Source organism: Trachurus trachurus, assembly GCF_905171665.1.
Source record: "Trachurus trachurus genome assembly, chromosome: 16".
NCBI lineage: Eukaryota > Metazoa > Chordata > Actinopteri > Carangiformes > Carangidae > Trachurus > Trachurus trachurus.
This window is the reverse complement of record NC_139902.1, coordinates 7,217,997-7,241,703: the sequence shown is the minus strand read 5'-3', so window position 1 is coordinate 7,241,703 and position 23,707 is coordinate 7,217,997. Positions and strand designations below refer to the sequence as shown.

Below are 23,707 nucleotides of genomic sequence, written 5' to 3'. Positions count from 1 at the left end.
TTAGGAGTTTAAACAGTTTTGATTGTTAAAAAATGTGTCATAAAACACTGTAACATCCACTGGTTCCTGTTTAGTTTAATTTATGATAATGTTTTTCCCCTTGGTTTAGCTCTATACACGTGAACCATTGGCCTTATTAGATCTATCCGCAGATAAGGGTTGACTCAAAAGCATAACCAGAAATGACTCATCAGTTCATTGTCACTGTTGTGGGTCGCTCTAGGAACATGAAACACCGAAAATGAATAATAATAATATATCATTTTTTCTCACTCTTTGATAGTTTTTTTTTACAGCAGTGCATCACACCTGTGTCACTGCCTGCCAGTAGAGGATGGTGAAGTGCAGTGGACTGGGCACAACAACATTACAATACACTGTTGTGCGCTGCTGTATAAACTGGATCAGAGCTGTGGACCAGCGGGACAGTTTGAGCTGTCAGAGAGACAGGATCACTCTGCTTTCAGTCAACTCACTTGGACTAAATCGGTTGAAATTGTGGAGTAAAGACTGAACAAAAGACACAGAGGAAGGGAGAGGTCCAAATCTTGCCTTTAAATCAGAGGAAGGAGGAGGGTTGTCTTCTTCTACACACAACTAAAACCTGCAGATGTGTGGGGGGAAGGACACATCACCTGTTACTTCAGAATCGAAGCAACTCAGTCATTTCAAAACCAACTGATAACGAGAGATCAAAGGAACGATCTTGACGTGTCGAGTGTCGACCACATCCATCGTGGCCGTGACGGTATTTTCTACTGCTGCTGCCTTATCTGAGTTTTTGCAGATTTTGACTTTTGCAGACACACTACAGATGGGCTGGGTTCACAGCTGCTGCTGCTGCGCTCACCTTTCCTTGCAGGTTTTTCTCTGCACCGATCCTCAGCAGCCCGTTGACCCTCCTGTCGGTCCAGCACACTCCCCTCCTCACACACCTCCCACTTAATGACCGGCGCCTCCAAGTCAGAGGGCTCCTCTTTAACCAGGGAGCTGATGCATCTGAAGGGCTGGCATCCTGCCGCTCGCTCCCCTTCCCATGAAGGTGGCTCGGTCTGGGCATGTAGGTGGGGGAAGGCCTCTGCCGTGTCATGGCTCTTTGGGGAAGGATGCGTGGGTGTCGCTGCACCCACACCTGATGAAACAGATAAGCAGACAGAACAATGGGTGGGTGGACCCACATCCACAATAAAATGTTAAGAGGAGATGTTGTGTCACCTGTTCCTCTATTTTTTTTCTTTCTTTTTTTACTTTAAAGTCCCCCTCCCGCGACCCTTTTTGGTTATTTTAAAACCAGCAGCTCATTAGCAATGCACCTCTGGAGGGTGGGCGGAGACTGTGCTGCCCCGCCCAGCTACCCCCTCAGCCACCCCCTCGCTGACAGCTGGACATTGTACAATTACCGATTCAGCGCGTTTAGCGTAAAACTGCACCCTGGGATTCGATCCCAGACTGGAATAAAGTCCTTGCTCACAGTGCAAGCTGCTCTACCAGGTGAGCTATACCTGTTATGTTGTAGCGTTATAACTATCGTCAAGACGAAGGAGGCAGGAGCACATCAGAGACACACCAGCTGTTAGGTCCAGGAAACGTTGGTCTGATTTATTGTCACCATGACAACTATAACATTCTAAAGTCACTAGCAGGACTTATCTCTACATCTCCCTTTTCCAGTTAGTTTCCAAGAGAGACCTTATTTTAAAGCGTCTGACTAGACATGAGGAAGCTATCAATAAACACAACTTTTCTAGTTGTAACAATTAACCAATAGTCATATATACATTCATAACTTAAAGTTCATATTTAAATTCAAGCAAACTCTAAAATCTTTTCATTTAGGTTATTCAAACAATTCTTCTATAATATTAAACTATTATTATTATTATCACTATTTTACACATTATACGATCACAGTCACTTTTTTCTTTTCTTTCTTTCTTTTTTTTTTTTTTTTTTTTTTACACACAATATATACATTTCTGTCTCAAGAGCCCAGGCTCTTCCACTGAGTGAGGGAATTATTGTTACCCAGCATTCACTCAGGGTAGGTGTTCACATCTTCTCATAGTTCAAGCGAACTGGAGCTGTCCTGATTCTGGCTGGATAGCGTCTCTCGTTCACTGAAGTGTGTCTGTGACTTAAGTCACACCTCTCAGGGGTGACGGATGTGTCAGTAGATCTAGCAGGATCTGTCGCTGGAGTGTTGTTTTCCGATGACAGGTCAGGGATCTCGGTGGGTGTGGCAGGCGCCACTGGAGTCTGCGAGAGATGGAATCTGTTCCTCCGCAGGCTGCCTCTTGAAGTCTCCACGATGTAGGATCTGGGTGTTCCTGCAGTGGACACCACGGTGCCTCTCTGTTGCGTGTCCTTGACCCACACATGGTCGCCGGGTTGCAGGTCTGGCATGTCACGTGCTGCGTGGCGACGGTTGTAGTTCTGCTGCTGTTTTTGTCTGTAGCTTTGCTCCTTTCTTTTCAAGTCCTCCATATCTGTACGTGAGGGGTTGAGCTGGGAGGGAAGGACAGGAACTGTTGTGCGGATCTTCCTCCCCATGAGTAGCTCTGTGGGACTGTATCCATTGGCCAGAGGAGCAGAACGATAGGCCATCAGGGCCAGATAGGGGTCACTGGATTTCTTGAGGAGATTTTTAATCGTCCTCACAGCCCGCTCTGCCTCTCCATTGCTTTGTGGGAAGTGTGGACTGGAGGTGACGTGGCTGAAGCTCCAATCCTGTGCAAACTTCTGAAAAGTCTCTGATGCAAACTGTGGGCCATTGTCTGTGCGCACCACTTCTGGTATGCCATGACGAGCAAAGATAGACTTGACATGTTCAATCACAGCCTCTGATGTTGTGAAAGTTAACTTTGCTACTTCAAAGAAGCGAGAATAATAATCCACAATGATTAAATACTGTTTGTTTTTCATTTGAAACAGGTCTGCTCCTACTGTAGACCACGGCCTTTGCGGGAACTCAGTGGGCAACATTGTTTCTCTCAGGGTTGTTCTCTCTCTGGCGCATGTATCACAACTCTCTATCAGTTTTGTCAGTTCTTTGTTGAGTCCAGGCCACCACACCGAACTCTTGGCTCTCTCCCTGCATTTGGTTATGCCGAGATGACCCTCGTGCAGCTTGGCTAGAATATCTGCTCTGAGCGATGGTGGGATGACGAGTCTGCTGCCGTAGAGAAGCAAGCCACTTTGAACTGTCATTTCTCCTTGAAATGGCAGATATGGCTGGAGCACCTGGCCTATTGAAAACTTGTCTGGCCATCCTTCTGCACAATACTGTTTTATCAACACAGTCTCACCCCTTTGCGTCAAACGGTTGACGCTTGGTCAAGGCCCCTTGCGTCAATATACTGACGTGTAGGGGGTACCCTCGAGGTCGTTTCTCGACGAATAGGGCCACTCATAGACTTGAATGCAAATCCCTCATCCTCGGATTTTGACGAAGGGGGGCGGGACCGTTTCTCCCTCGACGTTGCTCCAGAACGCAAAGGGCCACTCATAGACTTGAATGCAAATCCCTCATCCTCGGATTTTGACGAAGGGGGGCGGGACCGTTTCTCCCTCGACGTTGCTCCAGAACGCAAAGGGCCACTCATAGACTTGAATGCAAATCCCTCATCCTCGGATTTTGACGAAGGGGGGCGGGACCGTTTCTCCCTCGACGTTGCTCCAGAACGCAAAGGGCCACTCATAGACTTGAATGCAAATCCCTCATCCTCGGATTTTGACGAAGGGGGGCGGGACCGTTTCTCCCTCGACGTTGCTCCAGAACGCAAAGGGCCACTCATAGACTTGAATGCAAATCCCTCATCCTCGGATTTTGACGAAGGGGGGCGGGACCGTTTCTCCCTCGACGTTGCTCCAGAACGCAAAGGGCCACTCATAGACTTGAATGCAAATCCCTCATCCTCGGATTTTGACGAAGGGGGGCGGGACCGTTTCTCCCTCGACGTTGCTCCAGAACGCAAAGGGCCACTCATAGACTTGAATGCAAATCCCTCATCCTCGGATTTTGACGAAGGGGGGCGGGACCGTTTCTCCCTCGACGTTGCTCCAGAACGCAAAGGGCCACTCATAGACTTGAATGCAAATCCCTCATCCTCGGATTTTGACGAAGGGGGGCGGGACCGTTTCTCCCTCGACGTTGCTCCAGAACGCAAAGGGCCACTCATAGACTTGAATGCGAATCCCTCATCCTCGGAATCTGATGAATCTGAGGAAGTGGGATAGGAGTCTGTATTTTTTATTTTTTTATTTTTTTTATTTTTTTTGTGTAGTTGGGTTTTGTATCTGCAACTCAAAACAGTTGGGTGTCATAAATAAAACATAAATTAAATCATAAATTAGATATCCTACTGCAGACATGTTTTGGGGGCTATTTTGGCCAAGTAGGTTAATGTTGAATTCTGTGATTAATGCAAATCACCGTTTCCTTCACTAGGACTGCTATTTATGCTGATTCCTTTCTGTTTTTGAGCAAGCCAAGCATATAAAGACTGTCTTTTTCACCGTGAACGTATTTTTGGCCTGTGCGACGCGTGACGTCACTGTGTGCGTTGCGACGCACTGATATGGACGCACCAGATTCAGTTCCCCGCGCGATTCACTGGTAAGTACAGCACAGTCTACTACCAAGAGAAATAATAAGCATTAACACCTCCAAATCGATCAAGTTGTTGGCAGAGAAAACATGTTCTTGTATTTGCCCATTTCGGACCACACTGAATATGACTGACATGATACGAAGAGTCTGGTTTATGCCACTCGAAGCTCTCTCTTTCTCTCCACCCGCGTGCGCGCGCGCACACACACACACACACGCACGCACGGACACACACACACACACACACACACACACACACACACACACACACACACACACACACACACACACAGAGACACACGCGCACGCACGGACACACACACACACACACACACATCGTGAGAGAGACTTCATGTAGTTAAATGTTTGGCAAGGCAATAGCTTTGTTTTGTTGTGTTGGGTGTTGCATGAATGAACAAAAGCTGAGGTTATGCATAGTATTGTAGTATAATATCTAGTTGTGTGATCTATTCAGATTTGATTTGTTTTTCTCTGCAGGTTCCTTATTCCTATCAACAACATGGTTTACTCTAGGTCTACCACCACACAAAAAAGGCACTTTTAAGAGCCATATTTGTTTTTTTTTTATCCTGTTAGTATTGTGTTGTTATCTCTTTCTCTCTCTCTTTCGCTGTCTTAACCCCACCCCCCACGCCCGACTCCCCCTCCCTTCCCCGGCTCCCCCTCCTTTCCCTCCTCCCTGTTTTGTGTTTTTGTTAGTTTTGTTTGTCTTGTCTTTTGCCCCTGTTTGTTTATAGTGTGTTTTTTACACACTTGACCATGTCTGAGCTTGACAGTCTCCTTAAGGAGATGAGCAACACCTTGAATAGGGCTCGTCTCCGAAGGGTAGATCAGCTGATACCCCAGGAAACAAAACCAACCAGTCAGCCAATGCCATCTAGCCAGCAGGAAGTAAGGTGGATTAAGAGGGACAGTGATGGGAACATCATTTACGGCAGGCCCAGATCGTCCCGCAATGAAGCAGGTCTCATTACATTCATGCTGTATCTTTAGATCTAATATTACCTCTTGGAATGCAATGTATTACATAGGTCAGAAATAGACAGAAACACATTACAGTATTTGTCTGAGGTTATTATTGTATTCCTGTGCCTAGCATCAGGTAATGTTTGTATAATTTAATGGAGAAAGCAACAATTTTTTTTGCTTCAGCAGGTCCTAGTCGTAGTGGTCAGAGTGTTGGTGTATGTCATGGAGGAGCTCCAGAAACCAGTGGGGAAGTGACCAGTAATGTTCCATCTATGACTGCGGGTGTGTTCTTTTCTCAAACTGCATTGGTTCGAAACAATATGTTCATCATTATGAAATGGCAATTTTTCATAATTATTGTTAACTATTATTTTTTAAAATTTGTGCATTGTTTTAACAGAGTCCTTTCTTCAAGAGCTTAAATGCTCACTGGGTGTTGAGGAGATATGTGAGGCTGAATCATCACCTCAAGCTAATGCCTCAACCGACTGGCTGACACGAAAGACCCTCACATCTGGGTGGTGGGCCAAAGAGAGACCCCGTCTGGTCAACACCATGGTGGCGCGTCAGCATGTGGGAAATCAGATGTGCCAGCATTGCAACATCGTTCCAGCCGTCATCCGCTGTTTTGACTGCCGACCACACCAATTCCTCTGCGAGAAGTGTGATGCCAGGGTCCATCATCTTCTGGTTTTTCATAACAGGGATTCCATGACGGATGCATTTTTTCATTCACTTCCTCCCACGACTTGTGTTGTGGAGAGGGTTCTGACCCAGTGTGGTAAGTTGTAGTTTTAGAAATGAACAGACTTAATTTATCATGGAAAACTATGGAAAACTAAATCCGATAGCCATTCAGTACATTTTGTTTACAAAATAGCTGCTATTAAATAAACATGTAATTCTTTCATTCTCATCCGTGTGTGTGTGTGTGTGTGTGTGTGTGTGTGTGTGTGTGTTTTCAAGAGCGTCTTGTACCTTTAGAGATGCCAAAGATATGCAGCTGTTCACAAGAGTCGTTAAGTGTCATCGCGGGACGATCTATAGTTGTTGTTACAATGAATGGTAAGAACTTTGTGGTTGAGGTCAAGGTCACTTCGGTAGAAGTGCCTGCAGAATTTCACTTAATGCTATCACACCCCATATCTATTCCCACTCACTCTGTGCCACAAGTATGCAAATACAAGTCATGTTTATGTTACATCCATACATGTTATATTCTGAAACACATTCAGGAATGTTCTTAATGCTGGAAATCCAGAAACCTCCATAGGTTGTGTGTTGATTTGACTGACTGGGCCCATCTATGTGAAGGAAAACAATCAACAAAAGTGTGACTTTCAGTAGTGTGTCTCCTTACAAAATGTTTTTTTTTTTTTGAAAAACTCTGGTATATGTGTTGCATTTGGGTCCTTCTACCAATTGGTTGTTAGAATGGTGCATTTTCCATCTGCCATTATAATCTGTGAGTATTTCCTTATTTTTCCAGGACGATATGATCTCAGACCGCCTCAAATAAAATGCGAGGCATGTGGGGCCACATGGAGTCCTGGAGTGGATGACTTCCTCCACAATGAGTACTGGCCTGCCACCTCTCACTGTTCCACTGTGTATGCAATGGATGTCCTTTTTTCTTTTGAGGAGCTGAAGATGGCAGCACCAGGGATGTCTGCTCAAGCCTTCCTAAAGATGCTGGATCGCCGTACTATTCGCTTTGGCCGTGTAAGTATTTGTTGTAATAACTGCGTAACACAAGAAATAGTGCTATTAGGGGATGATGATTATGATAGATCGTACACATGAACATTTGCCTGTTTAGGAAAGAGAGTTTAAATGTAGATCCTTTAAAAACAACCATAAACCTATGTTGTGTCATCGGTCATTTGCATTGAAAAAACAGATCATTCTGAAGATCTTGACTTGAACTTCATTGGCTACACACTTTGACTGATCTTCCAGTATGATTTCCTGATCTCAGATGTATTCCCATAGATTAATAGACCAAATATTGCATAGGATTAGTTTTAAACAAAATAGAAGCTGTAGTAGCCCTCTTTGTGTATAGATTTAGAATGTCACACAATATCTCATGTTTGAGTCCCCAAAACTATTGTATCCATTTCAGAGCATTTTACTGTTGTGTATTTGTGCTCTTGTTTTTATGCTGTTGTATTTGTTGTTGGTAGTAGTTTGTCCAATAATGTAAGTCAGGAAATAAGAGATGCCTTTAGTTCAGGAAGTAGTGGAGCTGTGCATAGAGTCCATTGAACTCAGTCTAAATTGCATGTCTTTCACCTCATCATTGATTAAGGTACCCTATCCTTTTCTTTCCCACAATTGAACAGTGCCTTTGTTAATGCCATTAGTAACACTTGTGCCTAGTCTGATCACATCCACCTCTTACTCCTCGCACCTTTGTGGACTGACACCCTTCATTTAATGTTTTAACTTCTCAAAGCACAGTATTATCCAATAGGCTGAACTAAAAGTTCCATCTCTCTTGCCCCATTATCTCATCCACTCATTTGGCTGCAAGGACTAAAGACTATGGTTACTGTGCAAATGTCTCAAAGTCAAAAACTTTGTGACAGTCTTTGATCACTTTTCTTGCTTCACATGCATTCAATCTCTTGAAATTGCAACTTTAGTTTTATCTGTTTTTCTGTTCTCTTTTGTTCTCTTTTACTGCACTATTTGAAACAGTGCGGAACCATCACAGCAGACAGCTTCCGTGCAAGTTTTTTGGAGTGGGAGGCTGTCCGATTTGAAGTGGACAAAATGATGCAGGAGGACCATTTTGACTGTCCCGCATGCAGCCCAGACATGCTTGCGGTATCTGTTGACGGGAACCGTAAGCACTACCGTTTCAAGAGTGCAGCAAGGTGCTAACAATATCATTTGTGCATTGACAGTTCCTCATTTTGCAAATAACTGCTACAAACTGAAAATCATATTAATATTTAAAGGTTAATATATATCTGTTCTATTTAGATCGGAGGAACGAGCCATCTTTGATGGCGTCTTCATCGCGAAAGATGACGACGTTGAACAATTTGTCAGCCATGTCCATTCCTCTACTACCCATGTAAATTTGCACAACTTCATTATAATTACCTTTGAAACATGACACCCTAAAGAGGACATTGTTTGAACATGTTCACAATCTTCCATGTTTACTGTAGGTCTCTGGAAGAGGTGTCTGTGGAGGGCAGTGGTCAGCGGCACGAGAGAAATCAAAGAAATCATCCGGAAAAACAGACGAGGAAGGGTTGGAGCTAGCGGTGTGCCGACATGGAGTTTTCCTTCGTGCACTCAACATGTACAGGGGGGAGATTTTTGCTTACCCCCTGTACCTACAGAAAGACCTCTCCAGTAAGGCAGTGACATTTTTTGCAATGGATGTGGCGTGTAAATACTGGCCATACCTCCAAAGAGTCGCCGAAAAGTGCCCTGACCTTAGAGAACTCCTTGCCATGAGGCCATTCCTGTCAGTCTTCCATGCGAAAGCTCACAACTATAAATGTGAAGTAAGGATAAATGATTGCTGTTTTCGTTTTTTCCCCTGAAAATCTGAATAAGATTGTTGGTTCTTAACGGCAGGTTTTGTTTTTTTAAAGGTCAAATGGAGTGGAGCTTATCAGGAGGGGGCTGGCTTGACTCTCGGGGAGGAGGTCGAGCAGTGTAACGCCTTCCTCTCACGGATTGCAGTTACGACAAAACATATGTCAAAAGCAGGTAAGGTAACGCGTCTGCCAGAATTCTCTGGGTCTTTTTAAGGACTTTGACAATATGAAGCTCAGAATAAATGGGATGATAATGGTGAATCCAGCCATCTGTGTTGAATAATCTTTGGGGCACTGATCAAAAAATACTTTTCCACATCAGTAGTACCACACCTACTGTCCTGCCAGCTGTATGCCTAAAGTCCTGCACCACTGTTTCACACTTAACTATCCTGTACTATTTACCTACTAACCCATTCATGGGATGGTAATCAAGTGACACAAGACAGCATGTTAACACTATAGTTCTATACTGCAAGTTTTTATCTCTGAAAAGTTTCACCGTTTATTTTTTCTATTGCTACTGAAAAGAAAGGTGATTTCATTTCTTTCATTTCTTTGTATGCAGGACGCATTGACATGCTGACGGTGATGGCCATGCGCTGGAACCAGCAAAAGTTCCACAACTTGGCTTCCACTCTTGCCCGGCGATATCGGAAAGTAAGTAAAATAAAGATAACTGTATTAACTGTATTTTCGTATGTTGCATATGATATCGTATGTTGCATACGATAATACAGTTTTCTTTATTTCAGCAATATTCTGAAATGAGGTTTCCGAAAAGATAGGGAAGAATGCCCAGATATTCTTTCATTCAATGCAATCTTGATATAAAATGTTGCAGTGTTTACACATATTTCATAACACATATGGTGTATATTTAATCAGTCTTGTATGTGGTTTTCTAATAGTGAAGTTTTTACATTCCTTATCAACCACACTCAAAGTTTTAGACTTTTTCCTGACTGTCATTTTTTATTTGTGCTTGAAGGCCACAGTAACTCTGGAAAGCCAGCTGCATAACCTGGAGGCCATGAAAAAAGAACTGAACATCACAGATGATCAACTGGAGAGCTGGATCATTGATGTCAGTGAGTGGGCAGAAGGTAAAATCCTGCTTTACACTGTCTTGATATATCACTTTTGTTTTTGTAGAATAATTAAGTTAAGGTATTTATTTACAGTCCTATTTTGTACTGTCATGGACACAAGCATCTTTTAGTATCTCTTTTTTCCTCATGCTTTGAATTGTGCATTCAGCAATTGCATAACCTTGAACCTGTGTTTTAGGTGTACTAAACTTGGCTTTCAATGTGGCTTACTGTGATCATCGATAATAACATGTAGAAAAGATAAACCGCATGTTGAAAATAAAGCACAGAAGAATTCAACCTTAGCAACAAGTGCCTCTTTGTTACAGAGACATATTAAAAGACTGCCCACCATGAGATAATTTTTTTCTCATGGAATCAAGCAGCATAACTCTTTCTTCATTTCTTCATCTCAGCAACAACATCCCCACATGTGGCTGATGTTGGGGCTGTGGCAGCCAAAATTGAGGAGCTGGTAGCCAGCGTTAAGAGGAGGACCCAGCGTCTTTATAAAGACTCTGATGGCTGCAAGGGGCGGGCACGCATGCGCCGCAAGATCCGAGAAGAAAAAAGAAATTTAGGCACTCTTTTGGAAAACTACAACACAATGGTTCAAAATGAAACCCTGACCATGGACAACGTCTTGTCAGATGAGTACATTTGGCCGTGGCAACTTAAGCAAGGTAGTACAAAATCTTTCATGCATTCAATTTTAATCCCAGTAAATTTCAATCTTAAATGCTACTGAATTGTATTTAATCTGTGTATTTCAGACTCTGATCTGAGGATAAAAAGGAAAGCATTTGAGATGGTGATGGGAGTGAGGAGGCTTGAGGAGGAGAAGAGGATTGTTGTCGACGAGATGAAAAAACACTGGAGGTCTCTCTCCAACCGTGCTGACAACCTTAGGGAGAGGTTGTCCCATCTTTGTAATGAGACAGCAAGTATGTTAAATTATACTTGCCATGTTGCCAGACATTATTTCAGTTTTAAAAGTTGCTCTAAAAGTTTGTAATCAAAGATGTTTTTCTCTTCTCCGTTTGTTCTTTTTAACATAAGGTGAGATGTGGGGCCTGAACAAAGCTGGTGTCCAAGGTCTACAGAGCCTTACCAGGAGGCACAGGGAACAAAACGACACAATGCTGAAACAGGCAAAGAACTGCTACATAAAAGTCCTGGCTGGGACAGAAGTGAACTTGGAGTACCATAGTGACTCTGACAACACAGAAGAAGATGATGATGAAGAAGAAGAAGATTAGAGGACCTCATGTGCTCCACCACAGAAGAAGATGAAGAAGAAGAAGAAGAAGAAGAAGAATATTAGCGGACCTCATGTGCTCCACGACTTACCAACAAAGCAGGCAATGCTCGCTCTCTCTCTCTCTCTCTCTCTCTCTCTGTTTCAATCTGTATTTATCTCTTTCTCTCTTTCAGTCTTTGTCTTTGTTTTCAGTATTTCTCTTTTTTTCTCTTTCTTTCACTCTTTCTTTCAGTCTTTCTCTTTCTTTCAGTCTTTATTTCTCTTTCTTTCAGTCTTTCTCTTTCTTTCTCTTTCTTTCAGTCTTTCTCTTTCTTTCAGTCTTTCTCTTTCTTTCTCTTTATTTCTGTCTTTCTCTTTATTTCAGTCTTTCTCTTTGTTTTTTGTCTTCTCGCTCTCGATCTCTCTCTCTTTTAATCTCATTCAGCCCTCAGGCAGAAGGTACATGGCCCTGCCTGCCAGAACAACCAGGATGGCCCACAGCCTGTCCCCCTAGGCTGTGTGACTGCTTACAGTAACAGTGCCCCACCCCCCACCCCCACCCCTTCCTCCCTCCCATGGACAGTAAACCACATCTCACCCCACAACAATAACTATGGACTGGACTTTTGCATTGCTGCATCATCACACAACCACATACCCCTCCCATGGACAGTAAACCACACCTCACTTTACAGTAATAGCTGTCAACTGGACGTTGCATGGATGCAATATCAATATCAACTCCATATCCCACCCTGTCATTCCCTCTGCTTTGGTGCCCCCGTTTTTGCTTTTGATCTGTCCTGTCTGACATACCTCTTGCTGAACTATGAATAAATGAATTATGACAGATTACAGTATGCATTTTACATGTTGCTTTTGCACTGATTGTTTATTTTGTATTGTCATTGGGATTACCACGCACAATGGGATCACTACGCTCTCTCTATGCACATTTTTGTCACACCTATGCATGGTTGTGCTGCTCCAACTCCAACATAATATCATTGTATGATAATTTGTTGTTGTATGACAATGAATCTAACACACAATGTTGCCAAGCTCCTACAGAATACATTAAAATATGTACACAGACAGTCATTTGATTTATAATACGAAATACCTGAAAATTGAAAATAAATAACAAAAATAAATGAAATGTGTATGATTCTTTCTCTTTCTCTCTGTCTTTCTTTCCTTCCACGTTCACAAAACTTGAATATGCAGGAGACAATTTTGGAAATTCGTGTTGAATTGATTTGTTTCTGAAATTTCTCCTGAAAGGAAACTGTTTGCCATGACATAGAATCCAGCTCAAAATCTGTATGAAGCTTCCCCGAAAGGTTCATGTTGTCCATTAAAATATCTCATTTGCTTGGCCTTGTATTATATTCAATGTAGTCTTTCAAAATGGACACATAACAATTTAATGTTCCATGTCCTGTTCAGTCAAGACTGCACTATTACCATTACAACTCTGTCTTCCTGAGCAGAGTTTCAGTGCAATGCTGCTCGGTTTGCTTCTAAATTAATCTGTATCTCAGAAGAAATAAAATTCCTGTTTCAAACAATACATTGCCTTCATATCAATGAAGTTCATATTTTGAAAATAATATGGGTTTATTTACATACATTACTTGCATTCATGGTCTACACCGATACACAGTCTCACCCCTTTCGTCAGACGCTTGGTCAGTGCCCCTTGCGTCAAGAACATGACGTCGAGGGGGTACCCTTGAAGTAATATGGCGACGGAAAGGGTCGTCCATAGACCTGAAAGCAAATCCCTGATCTTCGTATTCTGACGAATCGGGTCCTCTGTTGACTTGAATGCTATCCCTCATATGCGTATTTTTGACGAACAGGGATAGACTCTTTATGGCGACTTTTTATATATATTGAGCTATATTTCAATGTTATAATTACAACAGTTACAGGACTGCATGTTTGCTGTGGGCTTGAAACATTGTAGGCTACTAGTGAGATTAGCCGGCTACTTCTCCTTTTTAACGTTCTCATTCATTCTCATTCAAACCAGCTGCGCTGCCGGCACATAGCAACCACGTTGCTATGCGCCGTCACCGACGGACAGACAGGGATCCGCCCACTGAAACTATAAACTCATTAATTTCACCCTGGTGTCTTTCTATTACGTTGTTCTTTCATGCTTATTCAAAAAACGTAGTAAAAACTTGTAGTCTTGTGTATATTAAATTATAATCATTCATGTATCAATCAAAGACAGGATATGACGTCACTGGCGCCAGCGCTGGACACGACAGCGTCGCTGTGTGTGTCTGGAAGGCAACTACAGCAACTACACTTCATGTGTGTGTCATGCCTGCTGTGATCAGGAGTGGAAATTAAGCCATTTTGATTTAATTCAACAAAATGTAAATAAACAGTGAGGAATCAGAACAGTTAGAAAGCTCTTTTTGAACAAGTCAAAGGAATCATAACCTTTCTCTACCCCCATTTCCCCCCTCCTTCCTCCTAGGAAACTAAGCTTATAATAATATAGTGTTCATAGCATTAGGAGGGGTATCGTTTGTGCAAAATTCCCTGACTCTCCTCTCCTCACCTTTAGAGGGTTTGAAAGGAACGTTTTCAGTAGATTTGAATTCAATTTTACAAGTCTTTTTGCTCACAGATGCTAAGAATTAAGAGGAAGAATTGTAAATATGTTCACCGGGGGTCTCACACATCCACTGTAGTAATTTTTATTCACAGCTTCACTACTTTTTGAACTTTAGCCTATTTCCTGTTACACATTGGACAAACTGATTAATCAGGTGTGTCTGACGACGTCTTAACAATGGTCAGACACACGTGGATTAATCAGTTTGTCCAATAATGTAAGACAGGAAATAAAGGAGCTGGCTTATTTCAGGAAGTAGTGAAGCTGTGCATAAAGCCAATTGGTGGGCCTAAGTGTCAAAGGTCACAGGGGTCAAACATCAAAGTTAACCCTGCTATTCCTGCTTTTTCCTAACAAAACATAAACGCTTTAACATGAAATTTAAATATGTTGTACATCAGAGAGTCCTCTATCAGAATATTTTTGTCCCGTTGCGCTAGGACCACTTGGCTTTCCCATGGTCCCACAGAGCTGGGCCTCAGGGTGATGGATAAGGGCCTCATCATGAGTCCACGGGCCAAGTTTCAAGTGATTTGGTTGTTTTCTATGGAAACGGCAGCATCCGAGAAACAGAGGAATGCGGCTGTTTGCTGTAAGTCTGACAGGCTCTGAGCCAGGGACCAAGCGTCAAGCGTCTGACGAGTAGGGGTGAGACTATTCAGACATCAGTAATATCATTTATACGGACATAATGAACATCCACAATCTGGCAAATAAAGACATCATTTGAAAGGTGTTATGGAAGAACATGGGCTATGTCAGTTTGAGGGTTGTGTGACCTTGAAATCCTGATTTATGTAAACTTTGAATGGTTGCATTCAAAAACCAAAAGTTGCTTAAGACACGGGACAACTTGTTCATATGAACTCTGCTATGCGGCTATACCTAGTTAATATAGTCAGTATAAGTGGGGGCTTTGTCCAAAATGGTCAGCTAAATAACTTTTCACCCAACTGACAATACTTCATAAAGTCTGATAACAGATGTATGAAGTATAATCAATTAAAACTAACATTTCCTTGAGCTACATGTAGCTCAACACAAAGTCATGTCATGCCTGTAGTTCTTCAGGTTTTCAAACTTTAGGGTTAAAATAGCATTGTGAATATGAAATATTGAATATCTAGCACAGCCTAATTAACAAAGACATTGCTTTAAGTTGATCTATTTTTAGAAAAAGTAAAGAGGGTTTATTGAAGATTTGTATTTAACTGTGCAGCACAGATTGACACCAAATAGCAATGGAGATCCTCCCCTTTATTGTCTTTGGTTCATCTATAGAATCCATGAAATATTTACAGCCAAACTTATAATGGTGGTGATTGTAGGTAATAGTTAATGATAGTTAATAAATGACACACAACACTGCATTTGAGTCGTTTATTTGACAACAGCATGAACAAAAGTGAATAATATAATAATAATAATAATAATAATAATAATAATAATAATAATAATAATAATAATAATAATAATAATAATAATAAATATAAAATTGCAACTTAATGACAAACTAAACAAAGTACTTTCACAGCAAAACTCTGTCCAACATCAGGTGAACATATAATTTTCATTGAACAGCTGTGTGAAGTTGAGAAGTTGAGATCCTATCTGGGGAATTTGATGGCTGGCTCCCATGTGTCCTCCCAGAGTCTTTTTTTTTAATTTTTAATTTTTTTTTATTTTCTCTTTCTCCGGCCCGGTGCCAAAGGATCCACGGACCGGGGGTTGGGGACCACTGCTGTAAATGACACAATGACACACATACCACATAAAGAGTCACTCAGGTTGTATTCACATTGCAGCCCTCAAACTGAACTAAGAAAAGTTTTTTTTATTTACCATGTGAACACCCCATGAAATTTCAAATCCTTAATATGAAAATAACTGCTACCACATTGTCAGGTGGTCACAGTTCACTTTGATGGCTGAAAGGGACCACGTCCAGTGTGGATTCACCTATAGCCCTCTTCAAGTGAACCAGAATCAAGTAGAGGATGAAAGCAGAACTCAAATTTCTCTGTGTTCATATTTTCTGAAAAATGACTAAGATCTATTTTCAGTCCACCTCGGCTGTGATGGGATCTGCTCCTCTTTCTTTTCATAGACGTTCTCCCTTTGTGGAGATCCCAGACCTTATACTGCTTTGCATTATGGACACAGTATTTTTCACTAGGAAGATGACAGCTTTTTCAAAACATATGAAATAAACCAAATGAAATTGACCAACAGAAAAAGCATGCTGTAAAGTATTAGCTTCAGATGGCAATACAACCAAACTTAAGTGAGAAGACCACTTGTAGGCTGACATGCAAATGTTGCAGCTATCTATGGAAGTCCTGTAGACAAAAAAATGCACCTGAAAAGCAAACTCAAACAGTCAGACTACCTCCTGATATGGTCTCAGTTCACTTTCAATGTATCTGTGTTTGCTAAGAGTATTCAAATATGGCCAGAAAGCACATTCACTTTGTGGGCTGAAGAGATGAAGTTTGAATACACCTTCAGTTTGGTTCAACAAAAGGTGGCTGCATGGGTGCAAGCAAAACGATCTTTACACTAATGTACATGTAATGCAAAGACAAGAAACAAATACTGTATACACATGGGGTGCAAAAAGGTGTAATTACCGGAACTTTTTTCCCCCATTCCTTTCCTTTTCTTTTTTCCTCCTGTCACTGGGGTGTCTCCTGGGCCGGTGGCTGGGGCTGCGGGTGCAATCGGAAAAGGTTAAAAATGATATATTCTGTCTCTTGGTAGAATGGCTTAAAAATGGGAAGGGTTAAAGCAGAAGTCAGCTGAATGTTTTTGTTAATATAAGTCCTAAATACTCCTATTTTGAACAAAAGTGAATAATATAATAATAATAATAATAATAATAATAATAAATATCAAATTGCAACTTAATGACAAACTAAACAAAGTACTTTCACAGCAAAACTCTGTCCAACATCAGCATACAGTTAACAACTAGTATTCCAGCTCAAATTTGAGGATATGTCTGTCATCTAATTACCGGAACTTTTTTCCCCCATTCCTTTCCTTTTCTTTTTTCCTCCTGTCACTGGGGTGTCTCCTGGGCCGGTGGCTGGGGCTGCGGGTGCAATTGGAAAAGGTTAAAAATGATATATTCTGTCTCTTGGTAGAATGGCTTAAAAATGGGAAGGGTTAAAGCAGAAGTCAGCTGAATGTTTTTGTTAATATAAGTCCTAAATACTCCTATTTTCCCACAACAATCACTTACATAGAGTGTTTGGGCCGAAACACGGGTCTCTCACTCACTCTACTCTGCTGTAAACCAGGAGAAAACTTTCCTTGTGGGATACAAGCGTTATCCAATCAGGAGACAGAACGGCAGGAGGAGACGTAGATATTGGATGATATTGGACGAGGGCGGGGAATGCTAACTCCTCTGCTGACAGGAAGTTAGCTAAACACCACTGCATCACTGACTTCTGCTTTAATGTTCACCTGGGTTAACCTATTTTTATATTTATTATTTCTATTTAGAACACGGCTCTCTTGAATACTCAATTCTGATTGGTCAATCACACAAATTCAGCAGTGTTTATTTCTCGATAGACCACCGCTGAGCTGTCATTAGGCGTGTTACTAAGGACGCCGTTTAGATCAGAGCAGCACAGAGGAGATATGTGATCTGCTTATCTGAACTGTGCAGGATATTGACCTTGTGTTTAATTTTTACCGTCATTAAACAGCCTCTGACTAATCTTGATACCAGATCAATGACTTGTAGCTTGTCACAGAGAAAGTGGAGGCTCGTTTTATTCACAAGCGCTGCTGATCCAAACCTGCATGATCAGAGCCTCGAACCCGGCCGGTCTCACGGCTCTCGCCTCAGTGCGGTGGCACAGTGAGCCGACACAGACACAGTCACGTAGTCTATGGTTTAATTAATTATTCATCTCGTAAGTCGTGTTCTAAGCAGGATAATGCATAGTTGGTCGGTTGTTAATAACAACATAACAAACATAACAACCTCCGAACTATACATTATCCCTTACTTACAAAATGATTACAAAACCATGGTACCAATTTTCATATGGGGTGCAAGGATGACTTACTTGGTCTTTTCTTTAATCTTGGTGGAGCTCGTCTGCCTTGGACTGTGGTAGACGGTTGGACTGTGGTGGACGGTTGGACTGTGGTGGACGGTTGGACTGTGGTAGACGGTTGGACTGTGGTGGACGGTTGGGCTGTGGTGGACGGTTGGACTGTGGTGGACGGTTGGGCTGTGGTGGACGGTTGGACTGTGGTGGACGGTTGGGCTGTGGTGGACGGTTGGGCTGTGGTGGATGGCGGGCCTGGAGATGGGACCAAATCTCAAGTAAGTCTCAAGTCTTAATCATAAAAAAACGATCATAATCATAATAAAAACGAAAAACAAACCAAATAACAAAAAAAAAAAAAAGTGTTCAAGTGCCATGTTCAAATAAATAATAATGACAATAATAATAAGTTGTACATATACCTATACATAACAGTAATTGTCAGTTATCATTGGCCAATTTATCCGACATGTTTAAAAGTATGATGATGAATTGGACTTGCACTGTAATTACAGATAGGTATTCAGTAAAATACCTACATAGAATAGCTACAAAATGGGCATGACTGACTGACAGTGTTGGTGACAACACCATTCTCAGCCTGCAGTCCTGCAGTACCTGGTAGTTTTAGATGTGATATTTTATAGTCAGAAGTCATGTAGAACATTGAAACATCCCTGGTCCAGCACTGTGGCTGAAGGAGTGGAGACTAAAAACTAAAAAAAAAAACTAAACTAAAACTAAAAACTAAAAAATAATAGTAATAATAATAATAATACATTTTATTTGTTTGGCGCCTTTCAAGGCTCTCAAGGTCGTCAGCTGCAAATTAAGGCATGCAGAAACTATTCTACAAAGGACCGGTGTGGAGTCAGGTCTGGTGTGCTACAGCTTGGTTGGAAAGAAAACCTAAAGCCACAACGGCCCTTTGTGGAATAGGTTCCCAATGGCTGCGTTAGCTGGTCGGCATAGTAACGGCAGCAGGTGACTGTTACTGTGCATCTGCCCCAATGCTGACACAGTGTTGGCAATGAGGCAGCATACAGGCCGCTCACCATCACCGAAATGCTGGGTAGAATGTCCGATTAAATACGCTGAGACGCAAGCGTTGTAGCACGCTTGCTACATCAAGCCTGGGGGCCCCTTCTCACACTCTCTCTCTCCCTCCTTGTCTCTCTCCAGTGATCCTTTAAAAATAACAGCAAAAAAAAAAACATACATGGGCCAGTGGTGCGGGAAACCGGGTTTCGATCCTCGCCTAGGGCAAGTTCGTACCAACAACATTGGTCACATCAAGTCAAGTTAGAAGTCATTAAAATGGCGACTTTAGTCGACTCGAGTTCAGGTCAGAGTGTCAATGCCTGGATGGAATGACGGCCCTGGGCTGGATGGTAGACCTTCGGTGGGTGGTGGATGTGGAGGGGGTAGGTAGGTACAAGGGCAAAAGATTAAGAATTATATTAAAAATCCATGTCTCAGGGCGTGGTTTAGCTTGGTTGGTAGAGCACCCGCACCGAGGCTATGGTCCTCGTTGCAGGGGTTGCAGGGTCGAATCCCACTCCGGACAGACCTGTCCTCCATGTCATTCTCCCCTCTCTGCCTCCCGTTTCCTGTCTCTCTACACTGTCACTATCAAATTAAGGCAAAAAGGCCAAAAAATATACTTAAAAAAAAAACCATGTCCCATGCCATGTGTGACTTGTTTAGTATTTTGCATGGATCATCAGGAAAAAGGAACACATTTGCAGACGAGGTACAAGGCAAAGTAACTTACTTAGTGTTTGTGGGTCAACCGGGAACATGTTCAGATCCACAACAACAATTTCCTGGTCTGGGGGGTTGGATGGTGGGTCTTGGGTGGATGATGGGCCTGGGGTGGGTAGGTACAAGGGCAAAAGGACAATAATTATATATTAAAAACCCATGTCCCATGCCATGTGTGACTTGTTTAGTATTTTGCAAGGATCATCAGGAAAAAGGAACACATTTGCAGACGAGGTACAAGGCAAAGTAACTTACTTAGTGTTTGTGGGTCAACCGGGAACATGTTCAGATCCACAAAAATAATTTGCTGGTCTGGGGGGTTTTGGGCGGATGATGGACCTGGGCTGGATGATGGGCCTGGGGTGGGAAAAGGAACACATTTACAGACTGGGTACACGGCAAAGTATGATGATGATGATGGCGCTAAATGTGCACAGGGAAAAGGTTAAAGCAGAAGTAAGTGATATATTTGTGTTAATATAAGTCTTAAATAGTTATATCTTCCGACAGCAATCACTTACATAGAGTGTTTGGACTGAAACACGGGTCTGTCAGTCACTCTGCTCTGCTCTGAGCCGAGGAGAAAACATTTATCGTATCCTACAGTTTTTATCCAATGAGGAGAGAGAACGGCATGCAGGGCTGTGTGTGCAGCCAAGGGACGCCGTGAATGTGGCGACGTAGGGACGAGGACTGTTATGGTGCGTTCAAGGAAACTCGTATTTTTCCGACCGTGAAGTGGTACCAGTTCGATCTGGTACGAGTTCACCGGTCGGAAGTTACGAGTGGCCGTTATAGTGACTTTCACCGGTAAAACAGGTCGGAAAAACACGAGTGGGTTGCCTGGAACGCTACAAAGTCGTAAGTTGTGACTTGAAGCTGTAATTTACGATTTCAAAAGCCTGACTGGAACGCAGCATTAGCGAAAACGACCGGACCACTTACTTCTGCTTTAAGAAATAAATATTCCAAATCTTCCATGTCTAACCTGTTTTGTATTTTGCACAGATTACAAAACATGTAACAGATTTACAAAAAAAACACTTACTTCGGTAAGGGTGTTGGTCTTGGGGAGGGTGTTGGTCTTGCTCTGGCTGGGCCTGGTGCTGGGACTGGGGCACATCTGCCATGAAGTTAGCAAATAAAAGTATATCCACATTGTCAGAATCAATCAATCAAAATCAGCGGAAAACAAGAATGAACTCTGCAAAAAACGTATCTTACCATCTTGTTGGATTAGAAAGGTATAGGCCATCTTCATGCTGGACAGCAATTCTCTATTTGACTGTGTTGGAGGCAGATGTGTATACACATCTGCCTCCAACTTGCCTGTGCCTTTATGTTTCCTGTTAAGAAACAGTATTGGCATAAAGCCCAAGGCCGAGAGTTTTCGGACCTGAAATTAAACAAATTAATTAGCACTTTTCCAATACATTATGTTACTACATTGCTCCAGATGTGGCAGTCCATCTACTATTTAAAGACCCAAGCTGGCAAAGAAAACATACACACACATAAAGTTTTCAACATTTTCAACAAATGTCAACCAAGTTATTAATGACATATAAAATATATACAGAGAAATATTCATTCATGAAGATTTCTTACATTTCAACTACCGGTGCTCAATTTTGTTGTAAAATAATTTATCAGACGTAGTGATTGTAATGAAGATGGTGTCCACTCGACATCAACTTTGAACAATAACTTCCTGTCTGCATAAAAATCTTGATTTCTTAAAGTAGTACTTGATTCATAGTTCCTGCTGTTACAGAAGTTTTTTTTTTAAAGATTATCTCATGTGTAGTCTGGAATGTTGCCTACTTATGGACACACATGCATGCCCATAAGCATGCCTGCATAAAATGAAATTATCATTTCGTATTATGTATTATCACTTGATGGTCATGTGTGAAGCAATTTAATATGGATGTATGGTGTGGGTTGGTGTGGGTGGTGAGTGACACAATACACAGCATGGGTGCTATGCCTTCTGTCTGTCAACAGACACTGCACTCAATAAAAGTTTCCACAATTATCTTTAAATTCAAGCATGTGTATTCCAGATATTTGTTTGCAGACATACATTCAGAGACACAGGAAATATGGTGGGCTTACTTTTAAAAGGGGGAGAAATTGATTTTTCTGGACTGATGGAAAGAATACCCTTGACAGTCAGATGGTTGTGCATTTTATGTAAATACTTAATGTACTTTGGAGATTAATATTGATTGCCACAATGATTGCCACAATAAGTGTAGCATGAGTATTTACTCACCGCTATTTGGGCAGAGGCCACCACCCGTGACGCATTTCGATTCTGGATGACTCTCGGGGCCCAGTCATCTGGAATATTTTTTTTATTTTCCTTTTTGCCCGGCAGAGCTGCAAAACAGGACCCACAGGTTTTCCTGTTGGCCTGCTGAGGCACCTGGCAGCTTGGGCAGGGCCGGAATTTGGGTCTTGTCATTCTGAAATGGACACAATATAGAATACAGGGATCTAAACATACTTACAATATGAACGAGGAAGACATAGCTAGTCAGCATGTTAGCATATGTCAGAAAGAAGTAAGTTATGCTTAACAGAATTCTAAGATTATAAAAAGGTAGTACAGTAGTAGCTCTGGATGTTTGCTAGCTGGTCAAGTCATTTAGATGCAGAAAACACGCAAAACCTAAAGGTGCCATAAAGTGAGCTGTTTGTTTTCCCACTGTCATAAACCATTTTAAAAATACAGGCATTCCTCACAAAACCTAACTTTTAGAATTAATGCCAAATGCATAGGCGTATTTCATTTGGTGCAACAACCAAGTATATCATATTATATCCATGATTTAGTGACAAAACAAAACCAACAAACAAATGTATGTGTATTATTTGATCCCAACCTGTAGGCCTACACTTGGATTGGTCGGGCGTGGGGGGTGGGGTTAAGACAGCGAAAGAGAGAGAGAAAGAGATAACAACACAATACTAACAGGATAAAAAAAAAACAAATATGGCTCTTAAAAGTGCCTTTTTTGTGTGGTGGTAGAGTAAACCATGTTGTTGATGGGAATAAGGAACCTGCAGAGAAAAACAAATCAAATCTGAATAGATCACACAACTAGATATTATACTACAATACTATGCATAACCTCAGCTTTTGTTCATTCATGCAACACACAACACAACAAAACAAAGCTATTGCCTTGCCAAACATTTAACTACATGAAGTCTCTCTCACGAAGTGTGTGTGTGTGTGTGTCCGTGCGTGCGTGTGTGTGTCTGTGTGTGTGTGTGTGTGTGTGTGTCCGTGCGTGCGTGCGTGCGTGCGTGTGTGTGTGTGTGTGTGTGCGCGCGCACGCGGGTGGAGAGAAAGAGAGAGCTTCGAGTGGCATAAACCAGACTCTTCGTATCATGTCAGTCATATTCAGTGTGGTCCGAAATGGGCAAATACAAGAACATGTTTTTTCTGCCAACAACTTGATCGATTTGGAGGTGTTAATGCTTATTATTTCTCTAGGTAGTAGACTGTGCTGTACTTACCAGTGAATCGCGCGGGGAACTGAATCTGGTGCGTCCATATCAGTGCGTCGCAACGCACACAGTGACGTCACGCGTCGCACAGGCCAAAAGTACGTTCACGGTGAAAAAGACAGTCCCGTGACCCGTTCCATCAAAATGAGTCGGAAGTCGCAACGTTCTATTTTTAGATAATCAGCTGATAACGTGGAAAACCCATAGAAAATCAAACATT

At 42.1% G+C, this 23,707-nt stretch overlaps 1 protein-coding gene across 1 annotated transcript in view; it reads right to left on the bottom strand.

Annotated features, from left to right (window-relative positions):
* LOC310999920 (uncharacterized protein) overlaps positions 1 to 23,707 on the bottom strand; it is a 45,370-nt gene that overhangs the window by 14,479 nt on the left and 7,184 nt on the right. The window contains exon 2 of the mRNA XM_083990528.1: positions 851 to 1,132. Coding sequence (XP_083846654.1) covers positions 851 to 1,132 — 282 coding nt within the window. The remainder of the gene's footprint in view (positions 1 to 850; positions 1,133 to 23,707) is intronic.